The sequence below is a fragment of the Pelophylax lessonae genome, assembly GCF_965119305.1.
Source record: "Pelophylax lessonae genome assembly, chromosome: 4".
In the NCBI taxonomy this organism is placed as follows: Eukaryota; Metazoa; Chordata; class Amphibia; order Anura; family Ranidae; genus Pelophylax; species Pelophylax lessonae.
In genome coordinates, this window is record NC_138771.1 from 91,963,056 (window position 1) to 91,981,643 (window position 18,588).

Genomic DNA, 18,588 nt, shown 5'->3' on the forward strand with positions numbered 1-18,588 from the left:
ACTGTCATTAGATATCGGGATGAAATCCTTGGACCCACTGTCAGATCCTACGCTGGTGCAGTGGGTCCTGGATTCCTCCTGGTGCACAATACCTGGCCTTATGTGGCAAGAGAATGAAGGAATTCAATCCATTGAATGCCTGAACTAAATCCAATAGAACACCTCTGGGACATTATGTTTCGGTCTATCCGACGCCGCCAGGTTGCACCTCAGTCTGTTCAGGAGCTCAGTGATGCCCTGGTCCAGATCTGGGAGGAAATACCCCAAGACACATCCGTCGTCTCATTAGGAGCATTCCCCGACGTTGTCAGGCATGCATACAATCACGTGGGGCCTTGCCAACTACTGAGTACCATTTTGAGTTGCTACAATGAAATTTCGTCAAAATAGACTAGCCTGCTGCAAAATTTTTTCACTTTGATTTTCGAGGTGTCTCTGAATTCAGCCCTCTGTAGGTTGATAATTTTCATTTCCATCACACAATGTGGCATTCTTTTGTTCCTAACACATTACCCAGTCCATATCAGTATAGATATCCAGCATGATATTTTTCCCCATTGAGATCTGATATGTTTTCAAAGTGTTCCTTTAATTTTTTTTTGAGCAGTGTATAAACGTACATTTCCATCAGTCCCTGCCCTCAAGGAGTTTTAGTCCATCTTTGTGAAAGAAACCCCCTGATTAGTTGCTATGGGTAAAAATGTTATTTTACCCTCTTTTCAGACCCCAGATGGCTATAATGGGCACCTTACACAAATCTCGATTGTCAGCAGACGCATACATGCCATTCCAGCTCACATTTATAGCAAACACAAATACGAGGGACAATTATCTAACGCCCAAGGAAATGAAGTTTAGTGAAGAGCCAGAGACAAATTTTAAGCAAACTGGTAAAACCGCTTAATTCACTTTACACTGTAAAATGTTTAAAGATCTCCTAAGCATACTGAAGGTGTTTGTCTAAAAAATAACAGAGGAGAGATTCCGCATTCCAGTAAACTAACTTCACTAACTGAAAGAAAAATGGAGGCCTACAAGTATTTTATTACAAAAGGAGATTTACTAAAACTGGAGCACACAATCTGGTGCAGCTATGCATGTAAAACAATCAGCTTGCAGGTTTTATTGTCAAAGTTAGAAGCCGATTGGTTACCATGCACAGCTGCACCAGAACCTGTGTGCACCATTTTCAGTAAATTTTCCTCAATATGTTCGTTCTGTTCTAACAGCTTATCTTCCCCCTTACAAATTTGTAGGCCTCGTTCACATGGGGCCTACATAACTGTACATCCGTGGAGGGTTATGTTTACCTGCACAGGGATGTACAGGTACTCTGTGCAGTCGCATGCAGGCAGTGCTGGATTACCAAATAGGCAGAGTAGGCACAGGCCTATGGGCTCCACACCATTTGAGGGCCCCTACAACAACTGGTTAAAATAATATCGATCTGATCTTGAAAGAAAAACTACAATGAAGCTTTCTTTTTCGAGAACTAATAGTTTTTATTTGTTTTTCAACATTAAGCAAGGGCACAAAAGACTAAAGGCAAAAAGGGCAAAAAGGCAAAAGGGTACAAGACATTCAGACTGGCAAAAGACAAAAAGTGCCAGCATGCAGAACATAAAATAGGGAAGCAAGTTAAGGGGACATGGTCCCCAGAACAGAATAGAAAATATATTGTCATCAAGCCTAATGATGGCAGCTTAGGTAGGTCCCTTCCGCGCTATGATGCACAACCAGATATCAAAAGGTACTGTAATAAACACAAAAGGAAAAAGGTAGAAAGTTACAGGAGAGCAAGAGGAAAAGAGGGAGGAAGAAAAAGGAGAGATAAATGTAGAGCATCCACCTGTGTCAGGGGCCAGGGCCCCACCAAAATCAGAAGTTGCACACGGCAAAACCGGGCACGAGATACGTCAAACTGGGGGAGTTTCTAAAAAAGGTCCCACAATTCCCACACCCGGTAATGGGTATTAGGTGAGTCAGTTAAAGAGGAAGTCAGGTATTCCATCAGCTTCACATCTCAGATCCTAGAATGCAAACCAAACAGAGGGAGGTCCCTGTTTCTTCCATTTAAGAGCAACTAAGCATCATGCAGCAGTCAGCATCAGCACAAGGGAGGTTTTTTTTTTTTTAATATATAGGGGGGGGGGGGGGGTGTCCGGATGTGAGCCAAGGCGGAGGTATTTGCGAGGAGCTCCGAACATCCTGACTCAATCCTCCGCCATCCTTGCTAGAATCAGCCGGTGAGCCTGCATATCCACCCCACCAGTTCCCTCACATCTTCTGCTTCAGCCTCCCATCAATATTTCTGCACCTGGATGGCCGTTTCAGCCACAGTAATCCAGCAACAGCTGGCTTCAGACTCGCATGGCCGGCCAACATCTTGAGGCCGCCGGTCCCAATCCTCTGCCATTCTTGCTGGAATCAGCCTGCTGAGCTTGCATACCTAACCTACTTGTTCCCTCACATCTCCTGCTTCAGCCCCCAATATTTCTGCGCCCGACCACCCGGTTCAGCTGCAGTAATCCAGCCACTGCTGGTTCCAGATTCCTGCGGCCTGCCGGTACCAGTCCTCTGCCATCCTTGCTGGAATCAGCTTTGGTAGCCTGCATACCTACCATACCAGTTGCCTAGCATCCCCTGCTTCAGCCCACTGTCAGTAGTTTTGTGCTCGGACAGCCGGTTCAGCTGCAGTAATCCAGCCGCCATCTTGAGGCCTACTCGATCCAGAGATGGGATCCACTCCTCTATCCCTGCCTGTGATGCCGCCTGGAGGGGGCAGGCATGCTGTACTGCATCAGGAGGCTGTTGGTTCGATCCACGCGGCTGTAGTCATTTCGGCCTCCTAGGGAGTGCTTGGAGGGCCATCCGTCCATCTGTGGCTGCTCTCTCATTACCGAAGACTCCTTCCTTCCTAACTCAATTGCAGAAGTCCTTAAAGGCCAAGCATCAGCACCATCTAGCTCAGTCTGCAATATTTCTGGACAACCCTTCATGCCCTCGAAGAACAAATCGATGGGGAAGAAGGCGCCCACTCAATCCACCTTGAGTCCAGACACCATTTTGGATCAGCTCTTCAGTGGTGTAAACAGAGATTGAAAGCCTGGTCACATCCCCCTTTATCCCTTATCGGGAGAATTCATTTAATTAAAATCCTTCCAAGTCTATTATACAGCCTTAGGCCTTCTTACAACCTTCCTATGGCACTCCCAACCAGCTAGATTTAGCAGGAAAGCTTTATGCAGGCCTTGGATGCAAGGGGGCTCGGCTTGCCCTGCCCAGACTTTCATACCTACTATTTGGTGGCCAGGCTTATCCACGCTCATAACTGGCTTATCTCTGATGACATAAATGCCTCAGTAGTATTAGAAGCTACATATTCAGGATCCCATGAGACCCTCCATAATCTCCTCTACAGGGGTATGGGAGTCTCTCATCCTCCCCTTACAAGCCACTATGTGGGCAGTTATTAAGGCCTGGCATGGTGTCATTACTAAACCCAATATGGTGAGGGGTAAAAGGTCCCCATCAACTCCGCTTTTGTTCAATCCCATGCTACCAGAATTTAATTCCTTACCAGAACCCAGTCTTTGGGCTGCTAGAGGAATCAGATATTTGTGATGGGAGTACACTTTTTACGTTTGATAGGTTGAAAGATAAATTTACACTGCCTAATGCGCCGTTCTTCCAATTACTGCAACTCTGACACGCCTATGCAGCGCAATTTGGGTCCTCCTTATTTACATTGGAGCAGGGCGATCTGGAGGTTCTCCTCTGGGATGACGCCCCCAACAAAAAACACTTTCTGTGATCTACAATTCACTACTTCACTCTGTTCATGTGGGACTAGATGCCCTGCTAACTGCGTGGCGTTCGGAGAACCAGGACTTGGACAAAGAAGACTGGGAAGATCTATTTCAAGCACTAATATTGACTAAAGCCCGGCTGATCCAATTTAAAATAGTGCACAGAATTTATTTTACACCACGACTACATCGTATAGATCAGGGATCCTCAAACTACGGCCCTCCAGCTGTTGTGTAACTACACATCCCATGAGGCATTGGAAAACTCTGACATTCACAGACATGACTAGGCATGATGGGAATTGTAGTTCCTGAACACCTGGAGGGCCATAGTTTGAAGACCCCTGGTATATATCCTAATTCCTCTTTTAGCTGTTAGAGATGATCTAGAGAACATGCTGCATTTGACCCTTATCTTTTGGGAGTGCCTTCAGATTAGTAGCTACTGGCGGAAAGTGACCCACTTTATATCTACCCTAACTACTATACAGGTCCCTGTAAAAGTTGGCGTTTGCCTCCTGGGGTTAGTTGACTCTTTGGCCGTTAGTTAATAGGGCGATGCGTACTCTCTTGGGTCTTCTATTCTTTTATGCCAGGAAGGCGATAGTGCTCAAGTGGAAATCAGACATAGCCCCTAATCTGCCCTTCTGGAAGTGTTCAATCAATAAGGTTGTACCCCTATACAAAGCTACTTATTTGTCCTGGGGTTGCTCTAGGAAATTTGAGAAAGTCTGGCACTTGTGGACAGATTTGGAGTGTACAACAGATGATCTGGAGTCCACAGACTGAATGAATTCATTCCCCCCTGATAAGGTTTAGTTTATATGAACAAATTTATTCCACTGCAGGGACTCACATTACATTTATTCAGGTAGGATTTTAAACACAAGTTAACATTCTTCTGATACATTATCCTGATGGTGGAGAGGGAACAGGAATCTCTTTATAATTCATCAACCCTTGAAGTGATTTTATAAGAGGATGACAGAGCGAGGTGTATGGAAAGTGTGTTGTTTCTGTCCCCCTTTTTTTTTGGTGGGTTCTATAACAGGAGGTGTTTTAGTAGCTCTATGTTTTATGTATTAGCCGGGGAATGCTCAAAGGTTATGTTTTGTACCTGTACATCTCAATTTTTCAAAAAATATAAATTTTCAAAAAAAAAAAGAAAATATAAAGGAATGAGGTGGGAGACCCAGGAGGACGATTTTGACATTGAAAGGCACCCAGGATGGAATGTAGTAGGGAGTGACCCACCTGCCAATAGGAGACAATCAATGAGCAAGACAGAAAATGTGATACAAGGAGCCTAGTTTATTTTTGCAGCGCCAGCATCGGCAGTCAGCAGAAGGATATATGGAATGGAGCAGGTCCGGGGTTTGGTACCAGTGATAAAGAATTTTATATGGACTTTCCTTGTACAGGGTACAAATTGAGCTCATGGGACACCTGTGACCAAATAAGTTGCCACGTTTTCGGAGACAGCTCGTCCCCCCAAGGCCGGCTCCCATTTTTGCATAAAGGCATGCCAAGGCACAGGCAATGTAAGGTCAGTAATGAGTAGCTGATAAATACAGGAAATCATACCCCAATCTATGGCCCTCCAGCTGTTCGGGAACTACAATTCCCATCATGCCTAGTTATGTCTGTGAATGTCAGAGACTAAAAATGCCTCGTGGGAATTGTAGTTCCTGAACAGCTGGAGGGCCATATTTTGGACACCCCTGCGTTAGAGGATGGGCCTTCTAAACAAACTTTTTCAAACTCCGTCAGGTGGGAAAACTGGAGGTTAGTCGTAAAGGACTGAGTCTAATATTGTATTTGTAAATAACTAAAGAAGGCCTGCCTGGGTAGGTTAAAAGCATCCTGTAGATCCTGGAAGGTCCACAGTATTCTAGTACTAACATCCATCAACTGACCAAAGTGAAACAAGGCCTTTTCTACCCAAAAGCAATTGATTTCAATTGGGACGCAGCGACTGCATGGACATAGAATGCATCCTGGAGCCCTAACACTGTACAATGACCAATCAAGACGGCCAAAAGTGCGCTGGCAAGAGGGTTTGTGGATGTGCATTACTGTAATGGAGGCTAGTATTTGCGTACATTAGCTCTGTTTGGAGCACAAATGGACCACTATACATTTAATACCTTGAGGTATAAATATAGCTCATACTAAAAACAAATATATATATATATATATATAGGTTCTTCAGAGATAGGGGCTAAATGACAGGAGTTTTTTTTTTGGGGGGGGGGGAACTTTTTCTCTGATTCAAACCCCTCATATGCACCCCTTCCCCCGATGCAGTAACTCTGAGCTCAGTGTTTGAGCGCTTAACTCTGGTGATGGTGGATGTAAACAGTAACGGCTGAGCATGACCCTTTCTAATTCAAGTGCCTGCATCATCCTCTTTTTAGCCCTGATGAAGACATAGTGCTGAGCCACCGAAACACGTTGACTGTTCCAAAATACATTTTTTTTTTAAAAGTTTGTACAAGCTGGTGTGGTGCTCCAATCCTTTCAAAAACTTAAACAAACGCCTCTAGGGGTTCCAGCAAGAGCTGCTGGTGAGCAGACTCTATGACTACAAACCACCTATCCTGTCAAAACACATCCGCTTAATGTTCAGCGCTCCTACATCACAAATATTGCATATTTTATCTTATGGCTCTGTATTCATCATTGTATTAGACTTGATCACACAGACGTACTACAGTGTACCCCTGTGCATAGGCCGTTTACTCAGCAGACATCCATTTATGTCTATTGGGACACAGCGGCTGCATGGACACAGTCAGTGCTCCCAATCAGACATGTGGGTGTCCAAAATACAGACAGTGTGCATCCAGGGCTATGCACTAGCACCCACATGGATGTCAGATTGGGAGTACTGGCTGTGTCGGACACACAAAAAAAAAAAAAAAAAAAAGGTTTCCTAATGCCTCATTTCCACTGAGTGGTACACCTTGCGTTTCCACTGCCAATAGTACACTTTCATTATAGGCGTGGTGTAGAAGGAAAGCTGTGATAGACGATTCTCTGTCAACCAATCAAAGTTCTGCAGAGTGTAGCTCCACCCTGTTGGTACGGTACTAATGTGCTTGGTACCCCAACGAAGGCCCCTAAAAAAGTAGTACGGTACGGTTCGGAATTAGGGTACCATTCACAATGGAAACAGCATAAATAGCGTACCGTACCGAACCGAACCGTACCGTACCAGAAAGCTCAGTGGAAATGGGGCATAATTTGCAGCTTTAGGGCCAGTTACCACCTGAATGGTACAGTTACATGGACCGCGTTCCTGTGCGAATTTTTGCTATAATGAAAACTGCACTGCACTATGCAATCCGGCACAAGCAAACACACTGCATTTGGGGAGTCGCTAGGATTATAGTCACACCTGCAGCAGATTGCACACCCATTGTGTTTTTAACGTGGTTCAGAAAACGTACATGGAATACCACATTCGGATGTGAACTAACCCTAAAACTTAGTACACACGGTCAAATGTCGGGTGGCATTAACTGGTTCCATACAAACTGGCCCATGTGTACTGGAGTCTGTCGAAGGGGCATGACTGAAAATGGTCTGCCAAAACGGGCTCCTGGAGTATTCTGGCGGGGGGGGGGGATTGGGGGAATTAATCATTAGTACAGCGGCTCCTCCTGAGCTGTCAGTTTTTTTTTCATTCAGCCCTTCTGGATTGAACGAAAAAAAGTTTTAGATAGAGTGGAGAGGTCTGTCTGTGCCCCTCGTTAGGCTGATTCAGAGCCGGTCCACACTACCACGACCAGAAGGTCGCCCCGTGAATTAAAGAGACTTGTTTAGAGACTTGGAAGAGACTTGGAAGAGACTTGGAAGAGACTTGGAAGAGACTTGGAAGAGACTTGGAAGAGACTTGGAAGAGACTTGGAAGAGACAGGCGACTTTGTCTGTGGGGAATGCCTGGCTAATCTCTTTCTTATTCCTGGAAATTCTGATAGCAAGTCGCTTCAATTAAGATAAGGAGGCGACTCCCATTGAAGTATATGGGACAGTCGGATCACAGGTCGCCTCAAAGTAGTACAGGACCCTTTTCTGAAGTCGGAGTGACTTCAGTAGTGCCAATTAAGACGGCACTGATTGATTAACATTGCTTTTGTTATGTCAAGCGACCTGGGGCTACACAAGTCGCCTCACAAGTCGTGCTAGTGTGAATGGGCTCTCACTCTCTCTATTTGTCCTGTTTACCGTTATTATTGAAAGTGAAGGTAATAATTTTGGGTTGTTCCCAGAAATGTAAATAGAGGGGAAATCTGCCAATGGGGACACTCGTTCTGATGACCTGGGGGTCCCCAAGGAATTCCCTTAATTTGCAGGAATTTCCTGTTTGGCCATGGGGACAGTAAGTAAGGGAAAATCTCCCCAATGTGACAGAGAGGGTGAAAAAAAATAAATAAATCAGGCAGGGGTTATCACCATCCCTTACTCTATCGAAAATGAATAAAAATTGCCCGTAGTTCTACTTTAAGGCCAATTATACACAGTTCATATACTCAGCTTCTCTCACTCAGCCTGCCGGTTTAATTAAAGAAAACTCATCAATTCCCACATCCACGACAGCAGATTTAAAGCAATCACGGTGTAAAGGTAGAAGGTCCAAAAAGTCTTTCATATCTTCATGTTCTAATTGATGCGTTAATAGTATATAGAACATTATTGTGACACCTAGTCAATATATAGAAAATTACTGTGAAACTTTGTCAATATATAGAAAAATTATTGTGACACCTAGTGTGTATATATATATATATATATATATATATATATATATATATATATATATATAGTCAATATATAGAAAAATTATTGTGACACCTAGTGTGTATATATATATATATATATATATATATATATATATATATATAGTCAATATATAGAAAACGAATTATGACACCTAGTCAATTTATAGAAAATTATTGTGAGACCCAAGTCCTGACAAAGTTTTAACTAGCGAAACGTGTCAACATATGAGGATCGATCATATAAGTAATCTTAATTTTTCTTGCTATACAATCTCATGCAATGCCCTGCCATATACAACTTCTGTCATTTTTAAAAATTGGATAGGTGCAGAGGCACCATATCTTCTGTGTTTTTATTATTGTGATGTAATATTTATGAATTTGATGTATGCTCCTTTTCTGGCCTGTACAGTCCGATTTTTTTTTTGTTCTTGTTGTCGTTTATACGTTAATAGTACTTGGGATAAAAGTGCCTAAAAAAGAATGTGTCTGTGTCACCCATAGCAACCATTCTAGCTGTCATGTCTCATGCAGGCCAGAAAGTGAAAGCAAGTATTTGATTGGTTGCTATGCTTTGTTTACACAGGAGTAACAACAGCCATTGGGGATCATGTGTGAAGGCTGACACTAGAGAAAACGAAGCAATGATTGTCCATCACACTGCATACAACAAACAAAAAAAAACGGAAAAGCCTCACCGACCTGAGTGATTCAGCTGAAAGATATGTAAATGTAAATACAATGAGAGAAAAGAGTCGGGACCCGCATAACTCTCTGCTTGAATCATTAACAATGTCAACCAGCTGTAAAAACAATAAATGTCACATCACCTCCACAATGCAGCAACTATATTTACAACTAAGAAACAGTATAAAAGTGAAAAACACAGATCAAATTTGAACGGACGCTGATTGGCCCACCAAAAAAGAACGCATTGCTCCATTTATCCACCATCAGAGGATTGAGAGATATTTAGAATGGAAACAATGGGGAAATTTTATAAAACTGGAGCACACAAAATCAGGTTCAGCTGTGCATAGCAACCAATCAGCTTCTAACTACAGCTTGTTCAATTAGGGCCCCTTTCACACCAGCAGACTGATCAGTTCCGTCTGTCCCTTTTTCAGACAGACCCGATCAGACCACTCATTGTCCTCTATAGGGCGGGGGGAGGTCAGAGGACATGTGTCCCCTCCCCTGACACCCGCCAGGCATCCGATCTGACAAAATTCACTGAATACAGGCGTATGGCACGCTGCCCTTCCAGCGGATCGGATCAGATGACGATCGGATGGAAACGGACTGCAACCGCCTCATAGAGAAGAGCGGGCTGTGTCCTTGTCCACTCTGCATTGCGAATTCCGCTCAGACGGATCCATCTCATGTGAAAGGGGCCTAAGCTTTGACAATAAGGCTCCATTCACACTTGTAGGACTTATCATGTGACTTTGGACATCAAAGTTGCATGACAAGTCGCAGCACATTCTTTTCAATGGCACCCGTTCAAATCAGTGTGACCTAAAGTCGTTGCGACTTTGAAAAGATGCATACCCTACTTTGGTGCCATTTTGGTTTCAGAGTATGTAAAGTCAGATCAATGTCACATCAAAGTCGCACTGAAAACCGCGCGACTTTGGAGACGCGCTAATGTGAATGGAGCCTTAAATCTAGAAGCTGATTGGTTACTATGTGCACCAGTTTTAGTAAATCTCCCCCAATGTGACATCTGTCCTGTTCTTATATGACTCAGCGACTTATTTTTTTTTTTTTTACATTCAGCTGTCAGCAGGGAACCCACTGACAGCTGATGAGTCATCCGTTGTTAAGGGCGCAGAAGCTGGCATTCCAGCCCGTTCCTTAGCAACCAGCAAAGGGGGGGGGGGGGGGAGACCCGCAGAGGCTGTTTCTGACAAATACCGCGTGTGATGCCGCCAGCAAAACCCTATTGATGAATATCACATGTTTTTAACTCCCTGTTCTGTTTGTGAATTGGACTTACTACATGTTTTTTAGACACTATTTACTGGCACATTTTTCATTTTTTGTGAATTGGATTTTATTTACTGCATAAGATACTTTATGCAAATGTGTCATGTGACCGCCTTATCGCAAGCAGTAAACATTCGTGAATTGACCCCAATGTCAAACCATGGACATAAAGCTTCTGCCTCCATTTCCTTCACTACACTTATGATTTGTTTGTATCACTGTCATCTAGTAGGGAGTGTGCAGTAACATCAGAACTCCCTCCACTCACATAATTTCATTTCATCAGGCCGCTTTGCTATAGAAAACACATTTTCTGCCTCGGATAACACATCCGGCTTTTACAATCTGTCTACAAGCACAAGAAATAATTCTTCATCTCAGTCCTATAGAAGACAAATATAATCCGCTATTCCCATCCGGATAATTGCAGAGCGTGCCTCAACCCGCACCCTCCTCCGATCCAAAGGGCAAAGGAAAGGATTTGCTGAACATAAGCACATGTCAAGGACAAAATGGGAAAACCGGCTATCCAATGTCACATTAACCAGCACAAAAAAAAATCTATGCCCTGGAGGGATGATTTCTAACAAGAGTTCATAATAACCTATCTGATCCTTAATGGCGGGCAAAACAGTGACCAGAGCCATAAGAACAAAGCACTAAGGCGAGCCGAGAGGAGCGGCAGATGTTTAGCAGCTAAATCCAGAGAGTGGAAAGGCAGAGCTGGATGCAGTGTGGCCTATACAGAGGATGAGAGCCATGGATGAGCAGCACACGGCACAACACAAGGCTTCATCCATGGTCATATGCTAGCCCTGGCATCATATGGGTCCTATGCTCTATGACCTATACAGAGGATGAGAGCCATGGATGAGCAGCACACGGCACAACACAAGGCTTCATCCATGGTCATATCCCAGCCCTGGCATCATATGGGTCCCCTATACAGAGGATAAGAGCCATGGATGAGCAGCACACAGCACAACACAGGGCTTCATCCATGGTCATATCCTAGCCCTGGCATCGTATGGGTCCTATGATCTATGACCTATACAGAGGATGAGAGCCATGGATGAGCAGCACACAGCACAACACAAGGCTTCATCCATGGTCATATCCCAGCCCTGGCATCATATGGGTCCTATGATCTATGACCTATACAGAGGATGAGAGCCATGGATGAGCAGCACACAGCACAACACAAGGCTTCATCCATGGTCATATCCCAGCCCTGGCATCATATGGGTCCTATGATCTATGACCTATACAGAGGATGAGAGCCATGGATGAGCAGCACACGGCACAACACAAGGCTTCATCCATGGTCATATCCTAGCCCTGGCATCGTATGGGTCCTATGATCTATGACCTATACAGAGGATGAGAGCCATGGATGAGCAGCACACGGCACAACACAAGGCTTCATCCATGGTCATATCCCAGCCCTGGCATCATATGGGTCCCCTATACAGAGGATGAGAGCCATGGATGAGCAGCACACAGCACAACACAAGGCTTCATCCATGGTCATATCCCAGCCCTGGCATCATATGGGTCCTATGATCTATGACCTATACAGAGAATGAGAGCCATGGATGAGCAGCACACAGCACAGGGCTTCATCCATGGTCATATCCCAGCCCTGGCATCATATGGGTCCTATGATCTATGACCTATACAGAGGATGAGAGCCATGGATGAGCAGCACACAACACAGGGCTTCATCCATGGTCATATCCCAGCCCTGGCATCATATGGGAACTAAGACCTATACAGAGGATGAGAGACATGGATGAGCAGCACACAGCACAACACAGGGCTTCATCCATGGTCATATCCCAGCCCTGGCATCATATGGGGGGCTACAATGATCTATGGCCTACCGTATACAGAGGATGAGAGCCCTGGATGATCAGTACACATCACAACAGCAATGCTTTGATTGCTAGTGGTGTCCCATCCTTAGCATCACATGGGGTTCTGCAATGATCTATATGGCCTAGACCAGGGATCCTCAAACTACGGCCCTCCAGCTGTTGCGGAACTACACGTCCCATAAGGCATTGTAAAACTCTGACCTTCACAGACATGACTAGGCATGATGGGAATTGTAGTTCCTGAACAACTGGAGGGCCGTAGTTTGAAGACCCCTGGCCTAGACAGAGGATAACAGCCTGGGATGTATACAGTACATATCACAATGAATAGGCTAGCCTTCCATTGACAGCAATGTCCCAACCGTAGCATTATATTTTGAGCTACATTGAGCTATGGCCTGGACAGAGGAAGACAGCTCTGAATCATCAGCACATATCACAATAGCAATGCAGGACCAATTGATAGCAATGTTAGCCTCATACGGAGTGCTGCAATGCTCTGTGGCCTGGCTAGAGGAAACAACCCTGGATCATCAGCAGACATTACAATTGGATGGCTTCATAGCCCTAGCATCATATCTCTGTGGCCTGGATAGAGGATGACAGACCTTGCTGCTGAGCAAAGATCAGAACAGGGATGCCAGGCTTCTTTCATATTGATGCCCCAGCTTTGGGTGCTGAGCGACGGAGAGAGGGTGACAACACAACAGCAATACCAGGCTTTCACTGATTGAGATGTCCCAAACATAGAATCCTTTGACCTTCTACAATGATCTATGGCCTGGACAGAGGATGACAGCCCCAGATCACCATCACATATCACAACAGCAAGGCCTTTATCAATAGATGTATCCCAGCCTTAGAATCATTGATCTGTGGCCCAGACAGAGGGTGACAACCCTGGATCATCAGCTTCCATTCATAATGATGTCCAAACCCTAGCATCATATGGTTGTGGCCTGGATAGAAGATCACAGCAACACAAGGCTTCAGTGATAGTGATGTCCCTGGCATCATATGGGGTGCTGCTACCATCTGTGACTCCAAGAGAGGATGACAGCCCTGGATCATCAGCACAGAACACAATGGGCAGCAGGCTTTCACTGATAGTGATGTCCCATCCATGGCATCATATTGGGGGGGGGGGGGGTACAATAACCTATATGTCCTAGATAGAGGATGACAGCCCTGGATCATCAGCACAGAACACAATGGGCAGCAGGCTTTCACTGATAGTGATATCCCATCCATGGCATCATATTGGGGGGGGGGGGGGGTACAATAATCTATATGTCCTAGACAGAGGATGACAGCCCTGGATCATAACAGCAATAGCAATGTAAAACTTTCACAGATAGTGATGTCCCAGCCCCCAGAATCACAATGCTATGGCCTGGACAGAGGATGACAGCCCTGAATCATCAGCACAGACCTCAATATCAATGTTTTCAGTGATAGCAATCTCCCTGCCCAATCATCATATAGGCTGCTGCTATGAGCTATGCCTTGGGCAGGGGAAGATGGCACAATAGCAATGTCTGGCTCCTATTCATATCTTTGCATCCTATCGCTATGGCCTGGACAGAGGATGTCAGCCCTGGATCATGAGAACAACGTCAGGCTTCCATTCATAGTGCAATCTCAGCCCTACCTCATATGGGCTGCCGCTATGATCTATGGCCTGGGCAGATAATAGCAGAGGACAGCACAATGGCAATGCCCGGCTACAAGTCATGTCTTAGTCTTGGCATCCTAGTGCTGTGGCCAGGACAGAAGATGGCAGCCCTGGATGCTGAGCAGAGATTACAATAACAATGCCAGGCTTCCATTGGTAGAGATCTCCCACCCTGGCATCATATGGGATGCAGCTGTGATCTAAGTCCTGGGCAGATGATGACATCACAATGGCAGTCTCCCATTCATAGTGATGCCCTAATCTTACATGCTATGGGCTGGACATTAGAGGACAGTCCTGGTTCCTCAGAACAATGCCAGGCTTCCATTGGTAGAGATCTCCCACCCTGGCATCATATGGGGTGCAGCTGTGATCTAAGTCCTGGGCAGCTGATGACATCACAATGACAGTGGCAGGCTCCCATTCATAGTGGTGCCCTAATCTTGCATGCTATGGGCTGGGCACTGGAGGACAGTCCTGGATCATTAGCACAATAACAATGCCAGGCTTCCATTGGTAGAGATCTCCCACCCTGGCATCATATGGGATGCAGCTGTGATCTAAGTCCTGGGCAGATGATGACATCACAATGGCAGTCTCCCATTAATAGTGATGCCCTAATCTTACATGCTATGGGATGGACATTGGAGGACAGTCCTGGTTTCTCAGAACAATGCCAGGCTTCCATTGGTAGAGATCTCCCACCCTGGCATCATATGGGATGCTGCTGTGATCTAAGTCCTGGGCAGGTGATGACATCACAATGACAGTGGCAGGCTCCCATTCATAGTGATGCCCTAATCTTGCATGCTATGGGCTGGGCACTGGAGGACAGTCCTGGATCCTTAGCACAATAACAATGCCAGGCTTCCATTGGTAGAGATCTCCCAGCCTGGCATCATATGGGATGCTGCTGTGATCTATGGCCTGGGCAGGTGATGACATCACAATGGCAGTCTCCCATTCATAGTCCTTGCCTGGCATTGCTGTGTCCTGACCATCGGATGACAGTCCTGTGTGCTGATCACAATGATAACCATGCCCCATCCATCCATCCCTCCATCCATCCCTCCCCCATGCTGTGCACCCCCCTTACCTTTGTGTAAAGCTCCGATGCTGCCATGCTGTTGCTCCGTGTACATACACGTCCCCCTCCTCCTCCCCCCCGGTGCCGTGTCCTCCTCCTCCTCCTCCCTCCCCGCAGGTGTCGGGGCTCCGCTCAGTCTCCCGGTCCGGTGATGTGCTGAGTCCCGGCGGTCAGATCGCCATGTTACCTGAGCAGAGGTCTATTTTGGTTGCGGGTCTCTGTGCATTGTGGGTATGAGATGTGTGGAGGGGAAGCTGTGATTGTTCACTTCTCCGGAGGATTGCTGGGCTCACTCTGCCTCCCATCGGCTGACACCAAGATACACCATCTCCTCCTATACACCATCTCCTCCTAACCGGAGGACATGCGCCTCTTCTCCGCCAGGGGGCACCCGAGAGCACCATTAACCCCTTCTATACACTCAGTCACACTCATTTCTGCCTCAGGTTGTCCATGTTTTCTGATATAGACAGGCTGGACACATGTGGATAGGATCTTTATTTGGAATGGGCTGGCAGAACCCATTCACATCTACGTGTCACACTAACATCCTTTTTTTTTTTTAGCTTTTTTTGGCGTGTTTTTTGTGCAACATCATAAGGAAGCCCCTTTACTTGACTGGTCTGCCGTACGCATGACAGACATGCTAGAGTATTTCATGAAGCATTTTGTCGCATTCCAGTTTGCAAATTTTTTACCTCACGTTTTCCCACGTATATAGAAAATTTGTTAGAATTAAGGATCTGATTAGCGGCAAAGCCGATATATCGGGGGGGATATGCACTTTGCCCAATATATCGGAATCGGCCCCTGAGGTTACCGATATTGCCGATATTTCAGGAAAGTGCATGTAGAGGCATCACCCCGGTATCAGCGTCAATTGCCAACGGTCAGCTGTCTTGTAATGACAACCGATGCGGCTAAGAAGCCGCTCAGCTGTCATTACAAGAAGTGGGAGGGGACGCCTCCCCCCCTCTCCCACCGCCTTCCGCAGCTCGCCAGGGTCTCCCGTCCCACCGGTAGAGCCGGGCATCCTACCTGCAGGGCCGCAAAAGAGAAGACCCAATCAAGGCCGCATTCAGCTATGATCGGGTCTCCATGTAAGAACCCGGAAGTGATGTCATGACATCATTCCCGGGTACTCGGCGCCAAATTCAAAAAAATGACAGCATTCAAAACAGCCAAACTTGAATGCTTTTAGGTGCAGAGGAGGGGTTTGGGGGGTCTCTTCACAAGAGTACCTGTAAAAAAAAAAAATAAATACGTTTTTTTAAATGTCCGAAAATATCAGCAGATATCGGCCGATACCAATATGCCATGACCAAAGTATCGGTATCGGCAATAAAAAAACGATATCGGTTGATCACTAGTTAGAAACCTTAAACATTATATCATTTTTTAATGAAAAGAATAAGTAGTGCGCTAACCTAATATATGAATAAAACTCAATAAACATAACATTTAGTGATTAGCACATATCAAAATAAGTGCAAAGCATATATAATCTTGTGAATAAGTCCGTGTTGATCAGTTGTACAATATTGAGAAAAAACACAAGTCTCTCAAAAAATGTGGAGTATAGAAAACTTCAAAAATAAAACAGGTGTTCTGTGCCAGATAAACGTGCCACTCTGTGAAAGTGATCGTGTTCCCATATAAGATCCTTGATTTTGGTCAAGGTGGCCCCTTACCGCAGAAAACCTTTAAGAATAGCTTCCAAGTAATGGACTTTTTTGATGTTGATATGATGACACTTTATGGTAAAGAAGGATGCTTACCAGAAATCAGGGAGACTTGAGCATGGACTGCTGTAAAACCGGAAATTCCGCGAGGAAGCCTGGAAGCTGGTCCGCTTTGCAGTGGTGAAATTCCAACAGTGTAAGGAGCAGGTTCCACAAAGCAGGTACCCAATGTAAAGGGACTGATGGCGCATTACCTTCAATACTTTTTTATTAAGACAAAAGATGGCTACTTACATCAATCAGGACAAACAGATGCAAAACAAGCTCAAGAGTGTACACGGCCGCCTGCAGAACGGTCCGTGACGTGGGATGTCGCAGCTAGCCCCCTCCGACGCGTTTCCACTTAGGAGTCGTCAACTGGGAATGGAGCTGAGTTTCACTACTATTATATCATTTTTTAAAGCAGAGGCTCTAGAAAATAAAATGATGGGTTTTGCAATTTCTTATGTCACACAGTATTTACGCAGCAGTTTTTCAAACAGATCATGTTACGCTAAGCAGGGCCGCTGATAGGGGGGGACCACCAGCCCTCTTGTAGGGGGCCCGAGCACACAGGGGGGCCCACACAGAGAGGGGGATCAGTGATGGACAACAAATACAGAAATCTTCCTCCAGCACCTGAATCTGATCTGTCCCTCTCCCTGCTATCAGCTTTTATCTGTTGAGAAAGAGACAGTTGTCCCTCACTAATCCCCCTCCCTGTGTGCCCCCCCCCCTCCTCCCAGCACTTATCTCTGCTCAGGAGTTTATTTGTAAATTGTAACTTTGTTTCTCTCTCTCTGTCTCTCTGATCCCTGAGCTCCAACTCACCAGCCTGTATATTTTTCTCATCTCATCTTCTTTTTTATTTAACATTTTTTTTTTTTTTTAGATTTAGCAGGAATTATGCGAGTTATGTTATATTTGTGTCTGATAATAGTGATTTTGTTGTCATTTTAGCTAAATTTATCTTTAATATTTGCTTGGGGGGGCCCTGCCAGGTAGTCTGTACGGGGCCCCGTGATTTCTAACAGCAGCCCTGACGCTAAGTATATCGATATCAAACATTTTACTCTTTAAGATTGCACACACCCATGCAACAGCAGCAAACATTGTAAATTTTACTATCCACAGGCAACACTTTCGGACGGCCTGCTATCGCTGGAGACTTGACTAGGAAGCAGTCTACATGTCCGTGGCTACTGACTGGTAGGATACTTATATTATCACAGTAAGATACCCATACTGCCACTAATTACAATCTTTTTTAACATGTTTACAATTAGATTGTCAACTCCCAAACCAAGCCTCCTGGCTTTTTGCACATAAAATCACACTCAAAGTAGGGGGATCTGTGCCATGTTATAGGATAGAGGGGAACTCATCCTTACCATACAAAGAGGGGCCCGCGTTCACCACAAGACCCGTCAGGGGAAAAGGGGGAACATACTACTCACCATACCGGAACCAGGCGGGCACCAACTCCTGACAGTACCCCTCTCCACCGGGGCGGGAGGGCTGTCGACCAATACGGACGCCGTGACTCATGGTCCTTGGCGTTTCAGCGAGACGTTTAACTCGCGGGGTCAGTCCCTCCAGTGGGACTATGTCGCGGCCGACCCAGCGCGGAGCTATGGCCTGCACGC

At 45.5% G+C, this 18,588-nt stretch overlaps 1 protein-coding gene across 3 annotated transcripts in view; it reads right to left on the bottom strand.

The window, feature by feature from the left end:
* MYO5A (myosin VA) overlaps positions 1-15,350 on the bottom strand; it is a 391,043-nt gene extending 375,693 nt beyond the window's left edge. For all 3 annotated transcript variants that reach the window (XM_082256683.1, XM_082256682.1, XM_082256681.1), the window contains exon 1: positions 15,231-15,350. In XM_082256683.1, the coding sequence (XP_082112809.1) occupies positions 15,231-15,257 (27 nt within the window). In that variant the 5' untranslated portion in view covers positions 15,258-15,350. The remainder of the gene's footprint in view (positions 1-15,230) is intronic.
* Between the last annotated feature and the right edge of the window lie 3,238 nt (positions 15,351-18,588).